Source organism: Artemia sp. Qi Xiang Cuo, chromosome 9, assembly GCF_049724085.1.
Source record: "Artemia sp. Qi Xiang Cuo chromosome 9, ASM4972408v1, whole genome shotgun sequence".
Classification (NCBI taxonomy): domain Eukaryota; kingdom Metazoa; phylum Arthropoda; class Branchiopoda; order Anostraca; family Artemiidae; genus Artemia; species Artemia sp. Qi Xiang Cuo.
This window is the reverse complement of record NC_142802.1, coordinates 34,928,633-34,945,888: the sequence shown is the minus strand read 5'-3', so window position 1 is coordinate 34,945,888 and position 17,256 is coordinate 34,928,633. Positions and strand designations below refer to the sequence as shown.

Here is a 17,256-nt window from a genome sequence, read left to right as displayed (position 1 = left end):
ACCAAGTTCAACACTGCTAATACTGTTGAAAAATATCCGTCCAACCCTTTGGAACTTAATTCTGGGAGTTTATATCCTAGTTTTTGTAAGTAGGCTATTGTTTTGTGTGTTTTTTATAGCTACTTACTTTTTCATTTTTAAATACTTTTACTTTAATTTACATACTTCTTCCATTGCCTTTATCAAATTGTCTCTAAGCTTCAAGCTGTCTCTAAGCTGTTTGTCTCTAAGCGTCGTTAAATAAAGAAAATTAAACAATTTTTTTCAACTGAAAGTAAGGAGCAACATTAAAACTAATAATGAACAAAAATTCTTACATACATAAGAGGGGTTCCCCCTCCTCAACACCTCACTTTTAAAGATGCAGTATTTCGACACTTTAAAAAAGCTTCTCAGTGTTCTAATTAAGCGGCCCTTGTATTTTAGGAATCGTTTTTAAAGGATTGGGACAAGATTTAAACTTTAGTGCAAAGAGCAAGATGTTGAAGAGGGGGAAACCCCTCTCACATACGTAGTAATGTCTTTTCATTTTCAGTTGTAATGTTGCTCCTTACTTCCAGTTGGAAAAACTTGTTTTTTTTTATTTCGGACTGTTCTTTAAATAACGCCAAGAAATCTTGCACCACCTCCGCGAATAAATTCCCCTCCCAATAGAAATATCCTCTGGATAATTCAATCCTGGCGAAAATTTACCCCGGACAATTACCCTTAACATGTCCACGCGTAAAATTGAATCGGTAAAGAGGAACCAAGACATATAAAGAAATTTCGTATATGAATTCTCGTAAATTCACCCTGTGTAAAATTTCTTCTGAAAATTTCACCCCCTGGAAAGCATCCTCTCCATTGGATTTCTCCCAGCAGAAAATTCGTTCTCCCCTTCCCACCCGAAAAATATATGCATACTTCCCAATAACAAATAAAACAAAGCGCTATTTTTATAACTTTAGAATTTTCCCTTAGGGGCTGTAGAGGTTCCTTTTATCTCCAAAGACATATTTATTGGGCCTTTCAATTATGCTGAAGAAAAAATCTATTTCAAAATTTTGATCGGACGATTTTGGGAAAAAAGTGACGTGGGAGGGGGCCTAGTTGCCCTCCAATTTTTTGGGTCACTTAAAAAGGGCACAAGAACTTTTCATTTCCATTAAAATGAGCCCTATCCCGATGTTCCTAGCCCCCTGTGTCGATACGATCACCCCTGAAAAAACAAAACAAAAAAAAAACAAATAAACACGCATCCGTGATTTTTTTTCTAGTAAAAGTTACAAAATTCCATATTTTTGCAGATATGAGCTTGAAACATCTAGAGTAGGGTTCTTTGATACGCTGAATTTGATGGTGTGATTTCCATTAAGATTATATGACTTCAAGGGGGTCTTTCCCGCCTTTCCAAAAAATACGACAAATTTTCTCAGGCTCGTAGCTTTTGATGGGTAAGACTAAACTTAACGAAACTAATATATTGGGAATCAACATAATCAGCCAATTCTTTTGATATATTTATTGGTACCAAATTCCGTTTTTTATTGTATGGATGAAAATTCTGGGAGACTTTTGGTCTTCTACATACCTCAAGCCATCACAACCTCTACAATAAGATTTTCTTATCGATAAACACATTACATATATTTTTTAAATACATTGAAGCCTCATGAAGAGTAAGCAGTTTGTCCATGAAAATGTAATTTCATAGGAATCTACCCTACCCCACCTAAACAATGACTAACACCCCCTTCATTACAGCTGATACACAATTACAGATCACCAAATGTAGCATAATTTCATTACAAATAAAGCAAATCAACTTGGTTGCATCCAGTACTACCACCGTATAGCATTACTTCTTTTGCAAATGGGAAGCCTTAAATATAGTTATTGATTCTTTTAAATCAATTAGCTTATCAGGATATTAAATTGATTGCAAATCCGTCCTCTTCGGGGTTGAGTCGTATTTTGGTGCCCTAAACCACCTAAACTGTCACCCAACCGCCAGTGCCATTTTGGCGTCTGCCCCCCCCTCCCCCTGGAAAATTTTCTGCCGGCGGCCTTGCCTCAATCCACAACAAAACGACTCCCTCGCAGGGTTGCAGTGTCTGTTGAGAAACTTCAGCCGGTACGCTGTGCTCATCAGCGGTTAGCAAAAAGTTTTATACCTAGTTTTGTAAATATTTATAACAAAATCAGGAGGATTGATTAGTGTTTTTTTTTAATATTCGCTTTTTAATTTGATTATATAAAAAAACAAGTTTTATTTAACTGAAAGTAAGGAATGACATTAAAACTTAAAAAGAATAGAAACTATTCTGCATATGAAAGGGGCTGTTCCTTCTTTAACGTCTCGCTCTTTACGCTAAAGTTTTTTATTATTTCAAAAAATCAAATTTTGAGAAAGATTAAAATTTCAGCTTAAATAGCGAGGCGTTGAGGAGGGGACAGCCCCTTTCATATACGGAATAATTTCTGTGCGTTTTAAGTTTTAATGTCGCTCCTTACTTTCAGTTTAAAAAACTTGTTTTTTTATTTAATTTCTGATCGTTTTTTAGTTAATGCAGCTTTTATTTGCATAAAAATTTTACTTTTCTTTTGCTAAATGGATGTCTTTACAAATTAAATTACGTAACTAACTTCTATATTCGTATATTTTTCTTCTGGCAAAAAATACAGAGTTGCAGATTTTTGCAGATATGAGCTTGAAACCTTTATAATAGGGTTTTCTGATAAGCTGAATCTGACGGTGTGATTTTCATTAAAATTCTTTCACTTGTAGTGGATGTTTCCCCCCTCTTTAAAAAATTGAGTAAATTTTCTCAGGCTCGTAGCTTTTGATGAGTAATACTAAACTTAATAAAATTTATATATTTAGGATCAGCATTATAAACACATTCTTTTGATACATTTATTGACATCAAAATTCCGTTTTTAAAAGTTTCGATTACTATTGAGCCGTATTGCTTGTTTTTTTATTGTTTTTTTTATTACGTATATGTTATTACGTATATGAAGGGGTTCTCCCCTTAGTAAATACCACGCTCTTTAAGTTAAAATTTAAAAAAAAATTTTTATTAAAAAACACCTTAATCAAAAAGGGCTTTTAATTAGAATAGATAGCTCTTGTGAAAGCAAAAAAAAAAACTGTAGCTTAAAGAGCGAGGTATTGAACTGGGGGAGAACCCCCTAACATACGTTATATTTTCTGTTCGTTTTAAGTTCCAATATTCCTTCTTACATTTCAGTTCAAAAAACTTGTTTTTATATTTAATTTCTGCTCTTTTTTTAAATAAATCTTAGAAATCCGGCGCCCCCTTCATAGAAATATCCCTTACCCCAAAGAAACATCCTCCACGGAACTCTTCTCCAGAGTAGCCCCCTCCTCTAGCCCCCCCCTCCAGAAAAAATCCTTCCTGAAAATGGTTGTATACTTCCCAATAACCAATAAATAATGCTGGCAAGTCCGGCGCCCCCTTCATGGCAATTTCCCTTCCCCCATGAAAACTTCCTTCATGAAAAGATCCTCCAACATAACCACCGACCCACCCGTCCCGCCCACTACCAGAAAAAAACCTCCTGAAAACGTCTGTATACGTCCCAATCACCAAGACTATATGTTAACAGTGGGTAAAGTTCATAACTTTTAGCCCTCCCCCGGGGTGCTTCGGGGGATTAAGTCATCCTAAAAGATATATTCATAATATTTTCGACCATGTTGAACAAAATGACCATCACAAAATTTTGATCGGATGATTTTTGTAAAAATATGATCATGGGAAGGAGCTTAATTGTCCCCCATGTAATTTTACATTTGAAAATGGCACAAAAAAACTTGATCTATATCCCATTAAGTTCTCTAACAATCTTCTAGGTCCCCTTGTTCAATACGATCACCCAGGGGACCACAATACAAATAAACAAACAAACAAACAAATACACGCACATCCGGGATCTTTCTTCTGCCAAAATATGTAAATTTCCACATTTTTCTAGATAAGTGCTTGAAACATCTACAGTAGGGTTCTCCCGTACGCTGAATATGATGGTGTGATTTTCATTAAAGTTCTATAGCTTTTAGGGGGTCTTTCCTCCTTTTTTTGAAAATCAGCCAAATTTTCTCAGGCGCGTAACTTTTGATGGGTAGCACTAAACTTTATAAAAGTTATATATTTGAAATCAGCATTGAAATCTGATTCTTTTGATATATCTATTGGTATCAAAAACCCGTTTTCTAGAGTTTCGGTTACCATTGAGCCAGGTCGCTCCTTACTTACAGTTCGTTACCACGAACTGTTTGACTATACCAAAGAAATTTGGCAATGTCATAAACATTTTGGTGAAGATAAAAGTTTTATATCTATCTATCTATCTATCTATCTATCCAATTTGGCTCAAAGCAATATTGGGATACAAAAAAAACAGAAAAAAAAGAAAAAAGATTACCTGGAACAAAACGGCTCCAGACTTCAAAAAAAGGAAGTAAAGTAAATGGAGTAGCATATAACCAGCATAGCATAATGATCATGATGGCTTGTCCTTTTGACAACTTTCCATCTAGTGGGCGTGCAATTGTTCTGTGCAGTAAAGAATTATATTATAATAACTAAAGTAAAAGTCTTACAAAATCACCGAATTCGGAAGAAACACCTAGTCAACAAATATTTTCTTAGATTTGTCACATGGTTATTGTCATAATGTTTATGAAGACTAATGTTCGTAATTTATTTTCTTTCTTGTTTCTATCAATTATCAGGCTAGCTCAGTCTTTCATTGATCGTTCGATTTTCAGTTCGTTCACTGGGAATGATTTCCAAAATACAATCCAATTTCTTGAACTCCTGTTTTCAAGAATTGAATTGAATTTTCATAGCAAGATCATATGCAAGCAGTACTGATTATTCTATTTAAAATAAAAGGATCTGACACAGCAATCTAATTCTTCTTTATTGCAAATTTGCAACTACTTAGGGTTTAATTAAAGCCCTTGTGCATGACCCAGACATAGGTAAATTGTTCATAAAAACCAAACGAATTTTTTTTTTTAGAACTCGTAGTTGATTAAAACTTACATATAATAATCTCCATGGTTTTTAATCTTCTTCTCTTTTCTAAAGTTTCTATAGCAATTCACGATATCATACGGATTGTCAAAGAAAAGCAAAGTGCCATTTTAAAACTTAAGGCAACCAAAATAAAGTTCTGTATTAATTAAGACACATATGGACCAGAATTTACGACCAAAGAAGAAATGAAACCAAAAACGTACATATATTAAAAAAAATCATATTAAACATAAAGATAATGTATACCGACATAGATGAATAAATAAATTCTAAAACGAGTTCATATTAAAATGAAAGCTCGAGTCAAACTTAAAACGAACAAAAATTACTGCAAACAGGAGCTTGACTGCTTTTCCCACTCTGCTAACCGTAAACCTTCTAAAGCCTATCGTATCATTACATTTCATTGAAAACCGTGTGCATTTTGAACAGCGTGCCTTAAATTTTCAGAGCATCGACGAAAAAACATTGCTTCAATAATCAAGATGACTGCAAATTTAACTTGCCTACTTGCTTCTACTGGTGATCCAGCAGAGAGAGACATATGAATCTTCACCTCAAGTCCGAATTGTCATGTGCAAGTGTCACTGCTTCTTGGGGAACAGTATCAATCAGGGAGAGGTATTGGTGAGGCTGTCTCTCCATCTGAGCCGGGATCTTCCGCACGGCACCTTCAGCCATGCGCAGAGGGGTCAAACTTGAACAAAATGCTGGTGGGTTTCTGCTGGCATGTGGACTAAATGGCCCAACCCCCTAAGGCCTCGTTTGGCAAGCTGGCAATAGTTGAGAGTCTGATTTGTTAATGCTAGTACTCTGGTATTTGAGAAAATGTCGTACCACCTGGTCGCTTCGATGCGTCTCAAGATTTGTTTGGGATACATCTATGGCATCAGGAACATAAGCAGAACCGTAGAACTAGGTCTCAGAGCCAGGTTCTCAGCTTCTGAGAACCAGGTATCAAAACTACAGATTTGTACTTCTGGTCAAATCAGCCAAAGGGATCCACACTTGATGGCATAATTTCCAAAATCCTTCCAAATCTAATAAAAAACATAAGTTCCAAATCTTTCAACTACGTGGAACATAATGGCTATCTCAAAATTTCGACTGCATGTGTTTGAGGAAATGATGGGCAGGGAAGGGGTGCCCTGCAATCACTTTTGACTATTGAAAAGGGCAATACCCATTCCAATTTCCAATCGATTGGACCCTTTTCGAAGTTTCTACGACAACTCCTTCGATACGAAGTGCCCTGGTCTAAAAAAAAAGAAAGAAAGAAAGAAACCAAAAATAATACATTGTGCCAACATCGTTCTTTATTTAGGCAGTGCTATTGCACTGCCTTAGTGTTTTTGGAGACTCAGGATCAAACATGCCACTTTTCCCCAAAACCAACCTAGTATATAAGCAATGGACAACTTTTAAAACTTACACCATTTATCCCAGGTTATGTGGGGGTTGCGTCATCCCCGAAGGTATAGTTATTAGATTTTATCAACTAGTTTCAACAAGATGGCTATTCCACAATTTTGATCAGATACCTTTGGAGGGTGGGAGATAAAAATAGGACAGGAGGGGACTATTTGCCCTTCGACCACTTTTTTCATCTTTCCCCACATGCTTTGAACGTTTAAAAATAGTACTCTCAGCTGTTCTTATGATATTACAGACACGCCTTTTTGATAAACAGGATACACATACTACCTTTAGATTTAGCTTAACATGCCCCTCAACATTCCCAGTAGTGGATCCAGGGGGAGGATGGGGGGAGGCGCTCCCCCTGGCTAGAGCAAAAAGTGCTATTATGAAATTTCTGTGACTTGATTTCTGTGAAACGCTTGGATCAACGCATGTTTGAAAAGGGTTGGACGACACTTGATCTGTCTGCCCTAAGCCTTTAGGGAATTATCCAGAGTTTGGTGTTACCCGAGTTTACAAGACATTTTGTAGCTTGTCATCTCGAAAATCGTTGAAGCTTCAAAAAGTGTGCATGTCAAAACCTGTTTCTTTTTCAGTAACAAAGGAATTTCTTGAAATGACTGCAATAACAGACGCGCCTGGTTAGTGGTGGTTTTAGAATGGTTCAAACAGTATACAATGTTTGGATAATATAAACCAGTTATGATGTCGAAGCGAAGACAGCAGTCAGCTATAGACAACTTTTTAGGTTTGAAAGCTAGGCGATTGGACTATGTACGTCCAACTGAAGATAGAAATAATGAGAACTTCAGTGTTGATTACTTGATAGTGATTCCAACCCTGTGACGAATGGTGAAACTATGGGTGATTCGCTAGCATTAATTGAAGTGTGTAGCCCCAAGACTAACGCAAACATTAAAAATGTAAGCAATTTCTGCCAAAATGATATCGGAAACTATATCGATAGAATTGAAAAACTAGATAATTACACGATACCAGTTGCTTTAGAACTCGTAAATTCTGTCATCTAACTACAGCTTCCCCTATTCAGTTCACAAGAAGCACGGCAGAGACGAATAGAGATTTTTCAATCGTACTCACTTGGAAGAATTCCATTGGCTAGTACTCTCAAATAAGATGAAAGGCTTATTCTGTAAATATTGCGTTTTGTTTAACGTCCAAGCGGTGGGAGGCTCTGATCAATTGCAAAAGTTGGTAAAGAAGCCCCTCGTGACTTTGCTAAGCTAACTGGAAAAGACAGCGACCTGGTGTCTCATGAAAATAATCAGTACCACCGTGATTCAGTTGACGCAGGCAAACATTTCCTTCTAAAATATAATAACCCTAAAACCAGCATTTTAAGCTTTGTAAATGAACAACGCAGTCAACAAGTACAGGAAAACAGAACGAGATTGAAGCCAAATGTAGAATAAATCATTTTCTTGGGTCGACAGAACATTGCTCTTTGTGGCCATAGAGACGGTGGGGGGGATTGTATCCCTGGAGGCATAGTTACAAGACCTTTTGTTTTGGGTTTCATTTATTTATTGATACTGATTTGTGGTAGTTGTATGCTTGGTAGATTATTTGATTCTATTTTTGTTCATTTTTGGTTTAATGGAGTTCTTAGCTTTTTTTGAAAAACTTATTTCGCGCAAAAAGTTTTTTTTTGATTAATTTCTGTTCGTTTTATATTGACATAGTCTTTTTCATGGAGAAACACTGAGCCTCTTCTGAAGTTAAACAACCATCCCTTCCATAAAAACCTTTAATACCCCCTGGGTATTTCTTACAACCCTTGCCCCTAATCTCCGGGGTTTGTTTCAACCCCAAAAGCCTTGTTATATGCTATTTAGAATATTTTGAATGGAATGGCTATCTCAAAATTTCTATTAGACGCATTGCAGGACAATATGACGTGTGTGTACGGGGAGAGTGTACCTGCCCTCTGGTCACTTTGACTCTTAAAAAGAGCACTAGAGCGTCTGATTACCTATCCAAAAAGCTCCCTTTGAAGCTTATATGACCACACTTTCTATAAAAAACCCTACATGTCCCCAGGGCATAACTTACAACCCTTGCCCTGAGGGCTGCGGAGATTTGCTATCCTCAAAGACATAATTTCCAGACCTTTCTGACAGGCTTAACAAAATGGCTATATCAAAATTTTGATTGGAAGTGTTTGGGGAAATGATAGGCGCAGAGGGAGACATTTGCCATCTGATGACTTCCGACTAATAAAAAACGGCAGTAGTCTTCTCAATATCCAATCGAATGAACCCTTTTTGAAGCTACTACGACAAAACTTTCTATAAAAACATTATATGCCCCAAGGGCATAACTTACGACCCTTGTCCTGAGGGCTATGGGGGGAGGGTTTTCATCCTCAAAGACATATTTTCCAGACCTTTCAACTACGTTGAACAAACTGGCCATATCAAAATGTTGATCGAAAATGTTTGGGGGAATGATGGGCGTAAGGTGGGGGGGGGATTTACCTCCGATTACTTTCGACTATTAAAAAGGGCAATAGCAGTATAGTCCAAGGTACTATTTTGCTTACGCCCCCGTACCAAACAGGTTTTTCTGGTAGGTAAACAGGTCATTACACTCTTTGCCAAGAGGAACGAGTATAACTTGATTGGTGATTAGGATTTGAATAAAAGGAATAGTTTTCTTTACAATTCATATTAGTAAGAGAATTGAATTCAAAGAGAATAGTTTTTATATGCAAGGATATTAGTGGAGAAAAAAAAATGAGTGGTGCATTTACATTATTGGAGATTAATGATGGAACTGACAGCAGCAGCAGCAACGATATACGAGTACCTAATGTAGCTGTTGAAATAACTGCTGGCTGTAGACTATGTCTTGAATGGGACACTATGTATGCGAGATACGTGATATCATTAAACAAATTTAAGCAGGAGGAGCAGCTGTGTTTTGCTGGAAAAGTAAATATTCTCCATATAAATAAACTTCGGTCAGCATTAGATGTCCTATCGAAATATATTGATGAGAACAAAATGCATCAGTGAATATTATTATTGTAACTATGATCAATAAAAATGTTTCTAAATCAAATGGTATTTTTTCTTTCTATAGTAGCCTAGCGTATATTTTCTAGAGTATAAAAAAGAAATTCTGTTTAGTCTGAAGTTGATTGTGAGAGAGTTAGGACTCTAAAAAATTGATAGATTTGAGAAAGATTGAATCATGAGGAATCTAGTTCTTGTGAAAAAACGTTTATTTCTAGACGATGATTTTCTAGAGTTGTCTATTCAAAGGAAGATATTTTCTCGAGGAATGCTTGTCGATATAATGAAAACCGATTCTCCATTATTAGAGTATTGTATGAAGCTTCTACATTGTGATCCAAATTCATTTACACAATTTATTTATATATTGATCACTAAACGGCAAAATGATATTGTGGATATGCTTTTAAACATTAGTTTTTAGAAATTTAGGACTTTTTTTCATAAGAAAGATGGTGCTCAAGGATGATTTACTCCTCTCTCTCTCCCTCAGACAATTTTTTTTTGTTGCTAGTTCAGTTTCATTGTGGTAGTGAGAGTGTCAACACATGACAAAATGTTCCATACATGTCCGTTATGTATGTACACACAGGGCAGCTTGTCATCATGTGAGAATTACACAATGATTGAGGAGTATGATGAAAAGTGTAGATTATGCAACCCGTGTAAATTGTATATAGGATATGCTCTACAAATTAAAGGTTGTAGTTCCTGTCTTGAAGAGATGTGTGACTCTCATCTTAGAGGATACCTATGCTCTAATTGCCACTATGATAAATTTAATTAGTGGGAGAATACATATCCCGGTATGATTGGAAAGAATCCTAACCATGATTTTAGTTTACTGGTACAAGATTGGTATCGTCGTGGTTTTAGATTGTTCTGGGAGGAGGAACCGGGTCAACGATTCAACTGTTGGAACAACAAAAGAATATGGTTTCTACGTCATCGTTGTGAAGACACTGGGTGTTATGATTATAAGCCCACTGATTTTTATTTGGCTGTGACTGAATGTGATTCGACTCTTGATGACTCTGTTTGTTAAATTGCTTCAAATAAGCAAATTGAAACATGTTAATTCTATAGAATGAATGCGAATAGTATCATTTACTATACAAAGAGATATGACAAGAGTGAAGTCACACTCTACTGTAGAAAATGTGACCCTGACATTGCACTACATCAGGATCAGTACACTGTGAATTCAGATAATCTACCTGCACTAATTGTTGTCAACAAAGACCTAGTAGTAGTGGATGAAATCTAAAGAGTAGAGAAGTCGTTTTATCATGTATATAATTTCTTTTATTAATAAACAATTTCACATACATCTTTAGAACATTTTATTCTCAGGGCACTAAAATCAATATTAAATACACTTTTAAGTATATTCTCCACTAGAAAGTCGTTCAATCGAGGTACGTCAACGTAGATGTTGAGAAACTGCTTGTAGGTGTAACCACGACATCTGAACATGAAAAAGAGTAGTGCATGAAAGCCACATGTCTTAGTCGTTAAATCCTGTACTCTTCGTTGGTTTTGAATAATGGTTTTCCCCCTGCTTTCAATAAAGTTGCTGATGTATGGAGCGTAGAATTTATACGATAGGCAAAGAGGATCAAAAAATTCAATAATCTTTGCTGTTTGAAAGATGCATAGCCAATGACCGGTCTTCAAAGTCGATGGACTGCTATTAACAATGAGTAGGGTATTGTTAACACTTGGAATTTTTTCAATGAAGTCCGAAGGTATGCACTAGGACTTGTATTGGGACATGTAAGGATCAATACTAAACATATTGATTATTTGGTTTGTGTTCATTGTGCTAGGTCTAGTAGAACTCTGTCGTCGGGCGTGATTTCCCAATAGGTTTAAAATTGACTTAATGATACTAGTATGATACTCTCGGTCAGAGTATTGGTAAATATACAATCTAAAATTACATTCCCTGTTCGTACTATGGTCATATCCTGCATGCCTGACAAATCCAAAACAATAGCCCCATGATTTTTTGAAAACATTGAATCGGTTATTCCATTTTCAAATAATTGGGAGTCATGATCTAGGGATTGCATGGTCAACTTGTACAGAGTTCAATAGAATTTTTGGTCAAATGATAGAGTGTACAGTGGAATACCATTCACTTTGCACACAAGACTAGATAGACCAAAAAAATTGAAATCATGGGGGGATTCAGTCCAGGATCCAACGGCACTGCCACTCTTCACAAACGCCAATGCCAATTTTGATGTGATTTCTCCATTGATAAATGAAGAATCGCTATAGCTACTAGAGCCGGTGGCAATGTGACGTTGATTGGTGATACTATAGGGGACAAGAAGTTTAATTTTGTTACCATTGGCTCTTAGCTTCTCCACTGCCAATGCAACAGAGCTCATAGATTGTTGTTTTCGGACGTGGAGAATTGCCGATGTGATAATGACATTTGCATAGGGTGCTGCAGGAAGTGTTTTTCTCAAAATGAAATTTGATGGGGCCATCTGTAACTTTATGTCAATCTTGACATTGGGGGGTAGCCATTGGGATATATTGAATATCTCATGATTTAATTTTCCAACTAGATGATATTCCTGGGTGACTGCAGTAGTCAACTCACCGTCAGTATCAACACCTGTTCGATATTCATCGCCCAATGATTGTCCTCTCAACTCCTTGTAAGCCTTTGGCGTCATCATCATAAATTGTATGTAGCTTGTGGATAAATTATTGCTAGTGCTCACCAATGTTCCATTAATAAATACATTAATTTGCTTGAATAGGTTGTGTAGAAAACAGTTTTCAGAGGAGAAAACATCGCTGTAATTTGGCGGTGCGGTATATTACTTTTTCGCCTTCATAGCGCCGAAATAACTGGATTTTGTTGAAAAATCAATGAACTTTTCTCCATTAGAAAATATTTAAACTTTTTTCTTCCCCAAGATGGGCGGTGGGGGATACACTTCCTATTTGTAACTCTGTCAGTTAACAATATGAACTGAATTAGGTGATCCAATAGAAATTTAAAAAGGCTTAGCTGTGATTACATGTCATTTTCGACCCATTGTCAACGACAACGACGGTACAATAACCTAAAAAATGAACAATAGAAGAATTCCATTTGTCTGTCCTAATATTGACTGTTATGTTGGTGCTTTGAGTCCACGTCAAATAGGCAATGGATTTGACTACTACAAGGGGCGTACTACAATGTCTGGCTACGGTCTTGGTAGCTGGTTTGCTAGGCTATTTCGTTCTGCACTACCCCTTGCCAGAAAATATCTCGTACTTTCTGCATAAAATTTTGCTGTCTCCACACGACAGGACTGGGGGTCGGCCAAAAATTTAAAGAAGAGTATTGTGGAAAATATATGATCCTCAGCCTAAACCGTTGGTGAGCGATTAAATACTCGACAAATTGGGAGGGGGTTGAAAAGGATGCGTTCGTGTCATTAAATCATGAGTCTTTTGCCAGTCAGGAGTCAAAGGACACCAAAAGGGATTGTGATGCAAAAAAAAAGAAAGGCTAATAAGCAGCAGCAGAAGAAGAAAAATAAAAAGGTTGTGAGATAATAGACTTAGTTCGTCTCTTAAAATTATTTATGTACCCTAAGGGGAATCATATCCATCGATCAGATCTTCATTTAATTTATGTAATGATGAGAAAATTAATGTAAGTGTCAAATATTGCTCCCATGAACAATTTCACCCTCAACACCCCCTCTCGGAACATATACACTTTCCAATATTTTCCAATGAAGACTATTTCATTGATTTGTCGTCAACATTTATTTATTTAATTGTTGTGGTGAAGAAAAAGTCAGATAATGCAACTCCGAATGCCGGTGATGGTCTCTCCTAAGAAAACTATATTCTACACAACCTATTCAAACAAATTAATGTATTTATTAATGGAACATTGGTGAGCACTAGCAATAATTTATCCAACTATGCGAGCTATATACAATTTATGATGATGACGCCAAATGCTTAAACGGAGTTGAGAGGACAATCATTAGGCTATGAATATCGAACAGGTGTTGATACTGACGGTGAGTTGACTACTTCAGTCACCCATGAATATCATCTAGTTGTAAAATTAAATCATGAGATATTCAATATATCCCAATGGCTACCCCCCAATGTCAAGATTTACATAAAGCTACAGATGGCACCATCGAATTTAATTGTGAGAAAAACACTTCATGCAGCACCCGATGCAAACGTCATTATCACATCGGCAATTCTCCACGTCCGAAAAAAAAAGGTTAGGAGCTCTGTTGCATTGGCAGTGGAGAAGCTAAGAGCCAATGGTAACAACATTAAACTTCTTGTCCCCCATACGATCACCAATCAACGTCACATTGCCACCAGCTCTCGTAGCTAAAGCGATTCAACATTTATCAATGGAGAAATCCCATCAAAATTGGCTTGGCCTTTGTGAAGAGTGGCAGTGCCGTTGGATCCTGGACTGAATCCCCCCATAATTTTAATTTTTTTGGTCTATCTAGTCGTGTGTGCAAAGTGAATGGTATTCCACTGTACACTCTATCATTTGACAAAAAATCCTAGAAAACTCTGTACAAGTTGACCATGCAATACCTAGATCATGACTCTCAACTATTTGAAAATGGAATAACCGATTCAATGTTTTCAAAAAATCATGGGGTTATTGTTTTGGATTTGTCAGGCATGCAAGATATGACCATAGTACGAACATAGACTGTACGCTTAGAGTGTACATTTGCCAATATTCTGACTGAGAGTATCATTTTAATATCACTGAGTCAATTTGAAACATAATTGGAAATCACGCCCGACGGCATTGTTCTACTAGACTTAGCACCGTGTACAAAAGCCACATAATCAACGCATTTGGTATGGGTCCATGCATGTCCCAGTACAAGTCTTATTGCATACCCTCGGACTTCATTGAAAAAATTCCAAGTGTTAACAATACCCTAATCATTGTTAATAGCAGTCCATCGACTTTGACGACCGGTCATTGGCTATGCATCTTTCAAACAGCAAAGAATATTGAATTTTTTTATCCTCTTGGTCTATCGTATAAATTCTACATACCATGCATCAGCAAATTTATTGAAAGCAGAGGAAAAACCATTATTCAAAATCAACGAAGAGTACAGGATTTAACGACTAAGGCATGTGGCTTTCAGGCACTACTATTTTTCATGTTCAGGTGTCGTGGTGACACCTACAAGCAGTTTCTCGACATCTACGTTGACTTACCTCGATTGAATGACTTTCTAGTGGATAATATACTTACAAGTGTATTTAATATTGATTTTAGTGCCCTGAGAATAAAATGTTCTAAAGATGTATGTGAAATTGTTTATTAATAAAAAAAATTATATACATGATAAAACGACTTCTCTACTCTTTAGATTTCATCCACTACTAGGTATTTGTCGACAACAACTAGTGCAGGTAGATTATCTGAATTCACAGTGTACTGACCCTGATGTAGTGCAATGTCAGGGTCACATTTTCTACAGTAGAGTGTGACTTCACTCTTGTCATATCTCTTTGTATAGTCAATGATACTATTCGCATTCATTCTATAGAATTCACATGTTTCAATTTGCTTATTTGAAGCAATTTCACAAACAGTGTCCTCAAGTGTCGAATCACATTCCGTCACAGCCAAATAAAAATCAGTGGGCTTATAATCATAACACCCAGTGTCTTCACAACGATGACGTAGAAACCATATTCTTTTGTTTTTCCAACAGTTGAATCGTTGACCCGGTTCCTCCTCCCAGAACAATCTAAAACCACGACGATACCAATCTCGTACCAGTAAACTAAAATCATGGTTAGGATTCTTTCCAATCATACCGGGATATGTACTCTCCCACTGATTAAATTTATCATAATGACAATTGGAGCATAGGTGACCTCTAGGATGAGAGTCACACACCTCTTCAAGACAGGAACTACAACCTTTAATTTGTACAGCATATCCTCTATGCAATTTACACGGGTTGCATAATCTACACTTTTCATCATACTCCTCAATCATTGTGCAATTCTCAAAGTATGACCAGCTGCCCAGTGAGTACATACATAACGGACATGTATGGAACATTTTGTCATGTGTTGACACTCTCACTACCACAATGAAACTGAGCTAGCAACAAAAAAAATTGTCTGAGAGAGAGAGAGAGGAGTAAATCATCCTTGAGCACCATCTTTCTTATGAAAAAAAGTCCTAAATTTCTAAAAAATAATGTTTAAAATCATATACACAATATCATTTTGTCGTGTCGTGATCAATATATCAATAAATTGTGTAAATGCATTTGGACCACGATGTAGAAGCTTCATACAATAGTTTAATGATGGAGAATCAGTTTTCATTATATCGACAAGCATTACTCGATAAAATATTTTCCTTTGAATAGACAACTCTGGAAAATCATCGTCTAGAAATAAACGTTTTTTCATAAGAACTAGATTCCTCTTGATTCGATCTTTCTCGAATCTATCCATTTTTTAGAGTCCTAACTCTCTCACGATCAACTTCAGACTAAACAGAATTTCTTTTTTCTACTCTAGAAAATATACGCTAGTCTACTATAGAAAGAAAAAATACCATAGATTTAGAAACATTTTTATTGATAATAATTACAATAATAATATTCACTGATGCATTTTGTTCTCATCAATATATTTCGATAGGACATCTAATGCTGATCGAAGTTTATTTATATGGAGAATATTTACTTTTTCAGCAAAACACAGCTGCTCCTCCTGCTTAAATTTGCTTAATGATATCACGTATCTAGCATACATAGTGTCCCATTCAAGACATAGTCTACAGCCAGCAGTTATTTCCACAGCTACATTAGGTACTCGTATATCATTGCTGCTGCTGCTGTCGATTCCATCATTAATCTCCAATAGTGTAAATGCACCACTCATTTTTTTTTCTCCACTAATATACTCGCAAATAAAAACTATTATCTTTGAATCCAATTCTATTAATAATATGATTTGTAATGAAAACTATTCCTTTTATTCAAATCCTAATCACCAATCAAGTTATACTCGTTCCTCTTGGCAAAGAGTGTAATGACCTGTTTACCTACCAGAAAAACCTGTTTGGTACGGGGGCGTAAGCAAAATAGTACCTTGGACTATACTAATAGCCCTCTCAATTTCTGGTCGAAAGAGCCCTTTTTTAAGTTTCTATGAAAACACTTTCTGGAAGACATTATATGCCCCCAGGGTATCAATAACAACCTTAGCTCTGGGAGCTGTGGAGGGTTGTTCGAACCGAACCTGCAATTTTCTGACCCTTCAACTACGTTCAACGAATTTGCTATATCAAAATGTTGATCGGAAGTTTTTGGGGAAATGATGGGTATGGGGGGGCATTCGCCCTCCGATCACTTTTGACTATTAATAAGAGCAATAGCTCTCTCAATTCCCAATTGAATGAGTCCTTTTTGAAGTTTCTTCGACAACGCCGGAAAAGACCGGAAAAGCCGGAAAATTTCCAGAACTTTCAACTACGCTGAACATAATATCTATCTCAAAATTTTGATTGGATGTGTTTGGGGAATGGCGGGCTTGAGAGGGGCGTTAGTTGCCCTCCAATCACTTTTGACTATTAAATAGGTAACTAACGCTTTCAATTTCCAATCGAATGAGCCCTTTCTGAGTTTCTACAACAACACTTTCTATAAAACCTTATATGCCCCCAGGGCATAACTTACAACCCT

General features: G+C 36.5%; 1 protein-coding gene across 1 annotated transcript in view; it reads right to left on the bottom strand.

Annotated features, from left to right (window-relative positions):
- The window catches only part of LOC148948596 (opsin, ultraviolet-sensitive-like), a 57,721-nt gene that overhangs the window by 26,858 nt on the left and 13,607 nt on the right, over window positions 1-17,256 (bottom strand). Inside the window, exon 4 of the mRNA XM_089094490.1 lies at window positions 4,435-4,565. Coding sequence (XP_088950616.1) covers window positions 4,435-4,565 — 131 coding nt within the window. The remainder of the gene's footprint in view (window positions 1-4,434; window positions 4,566-17,256) is intronic.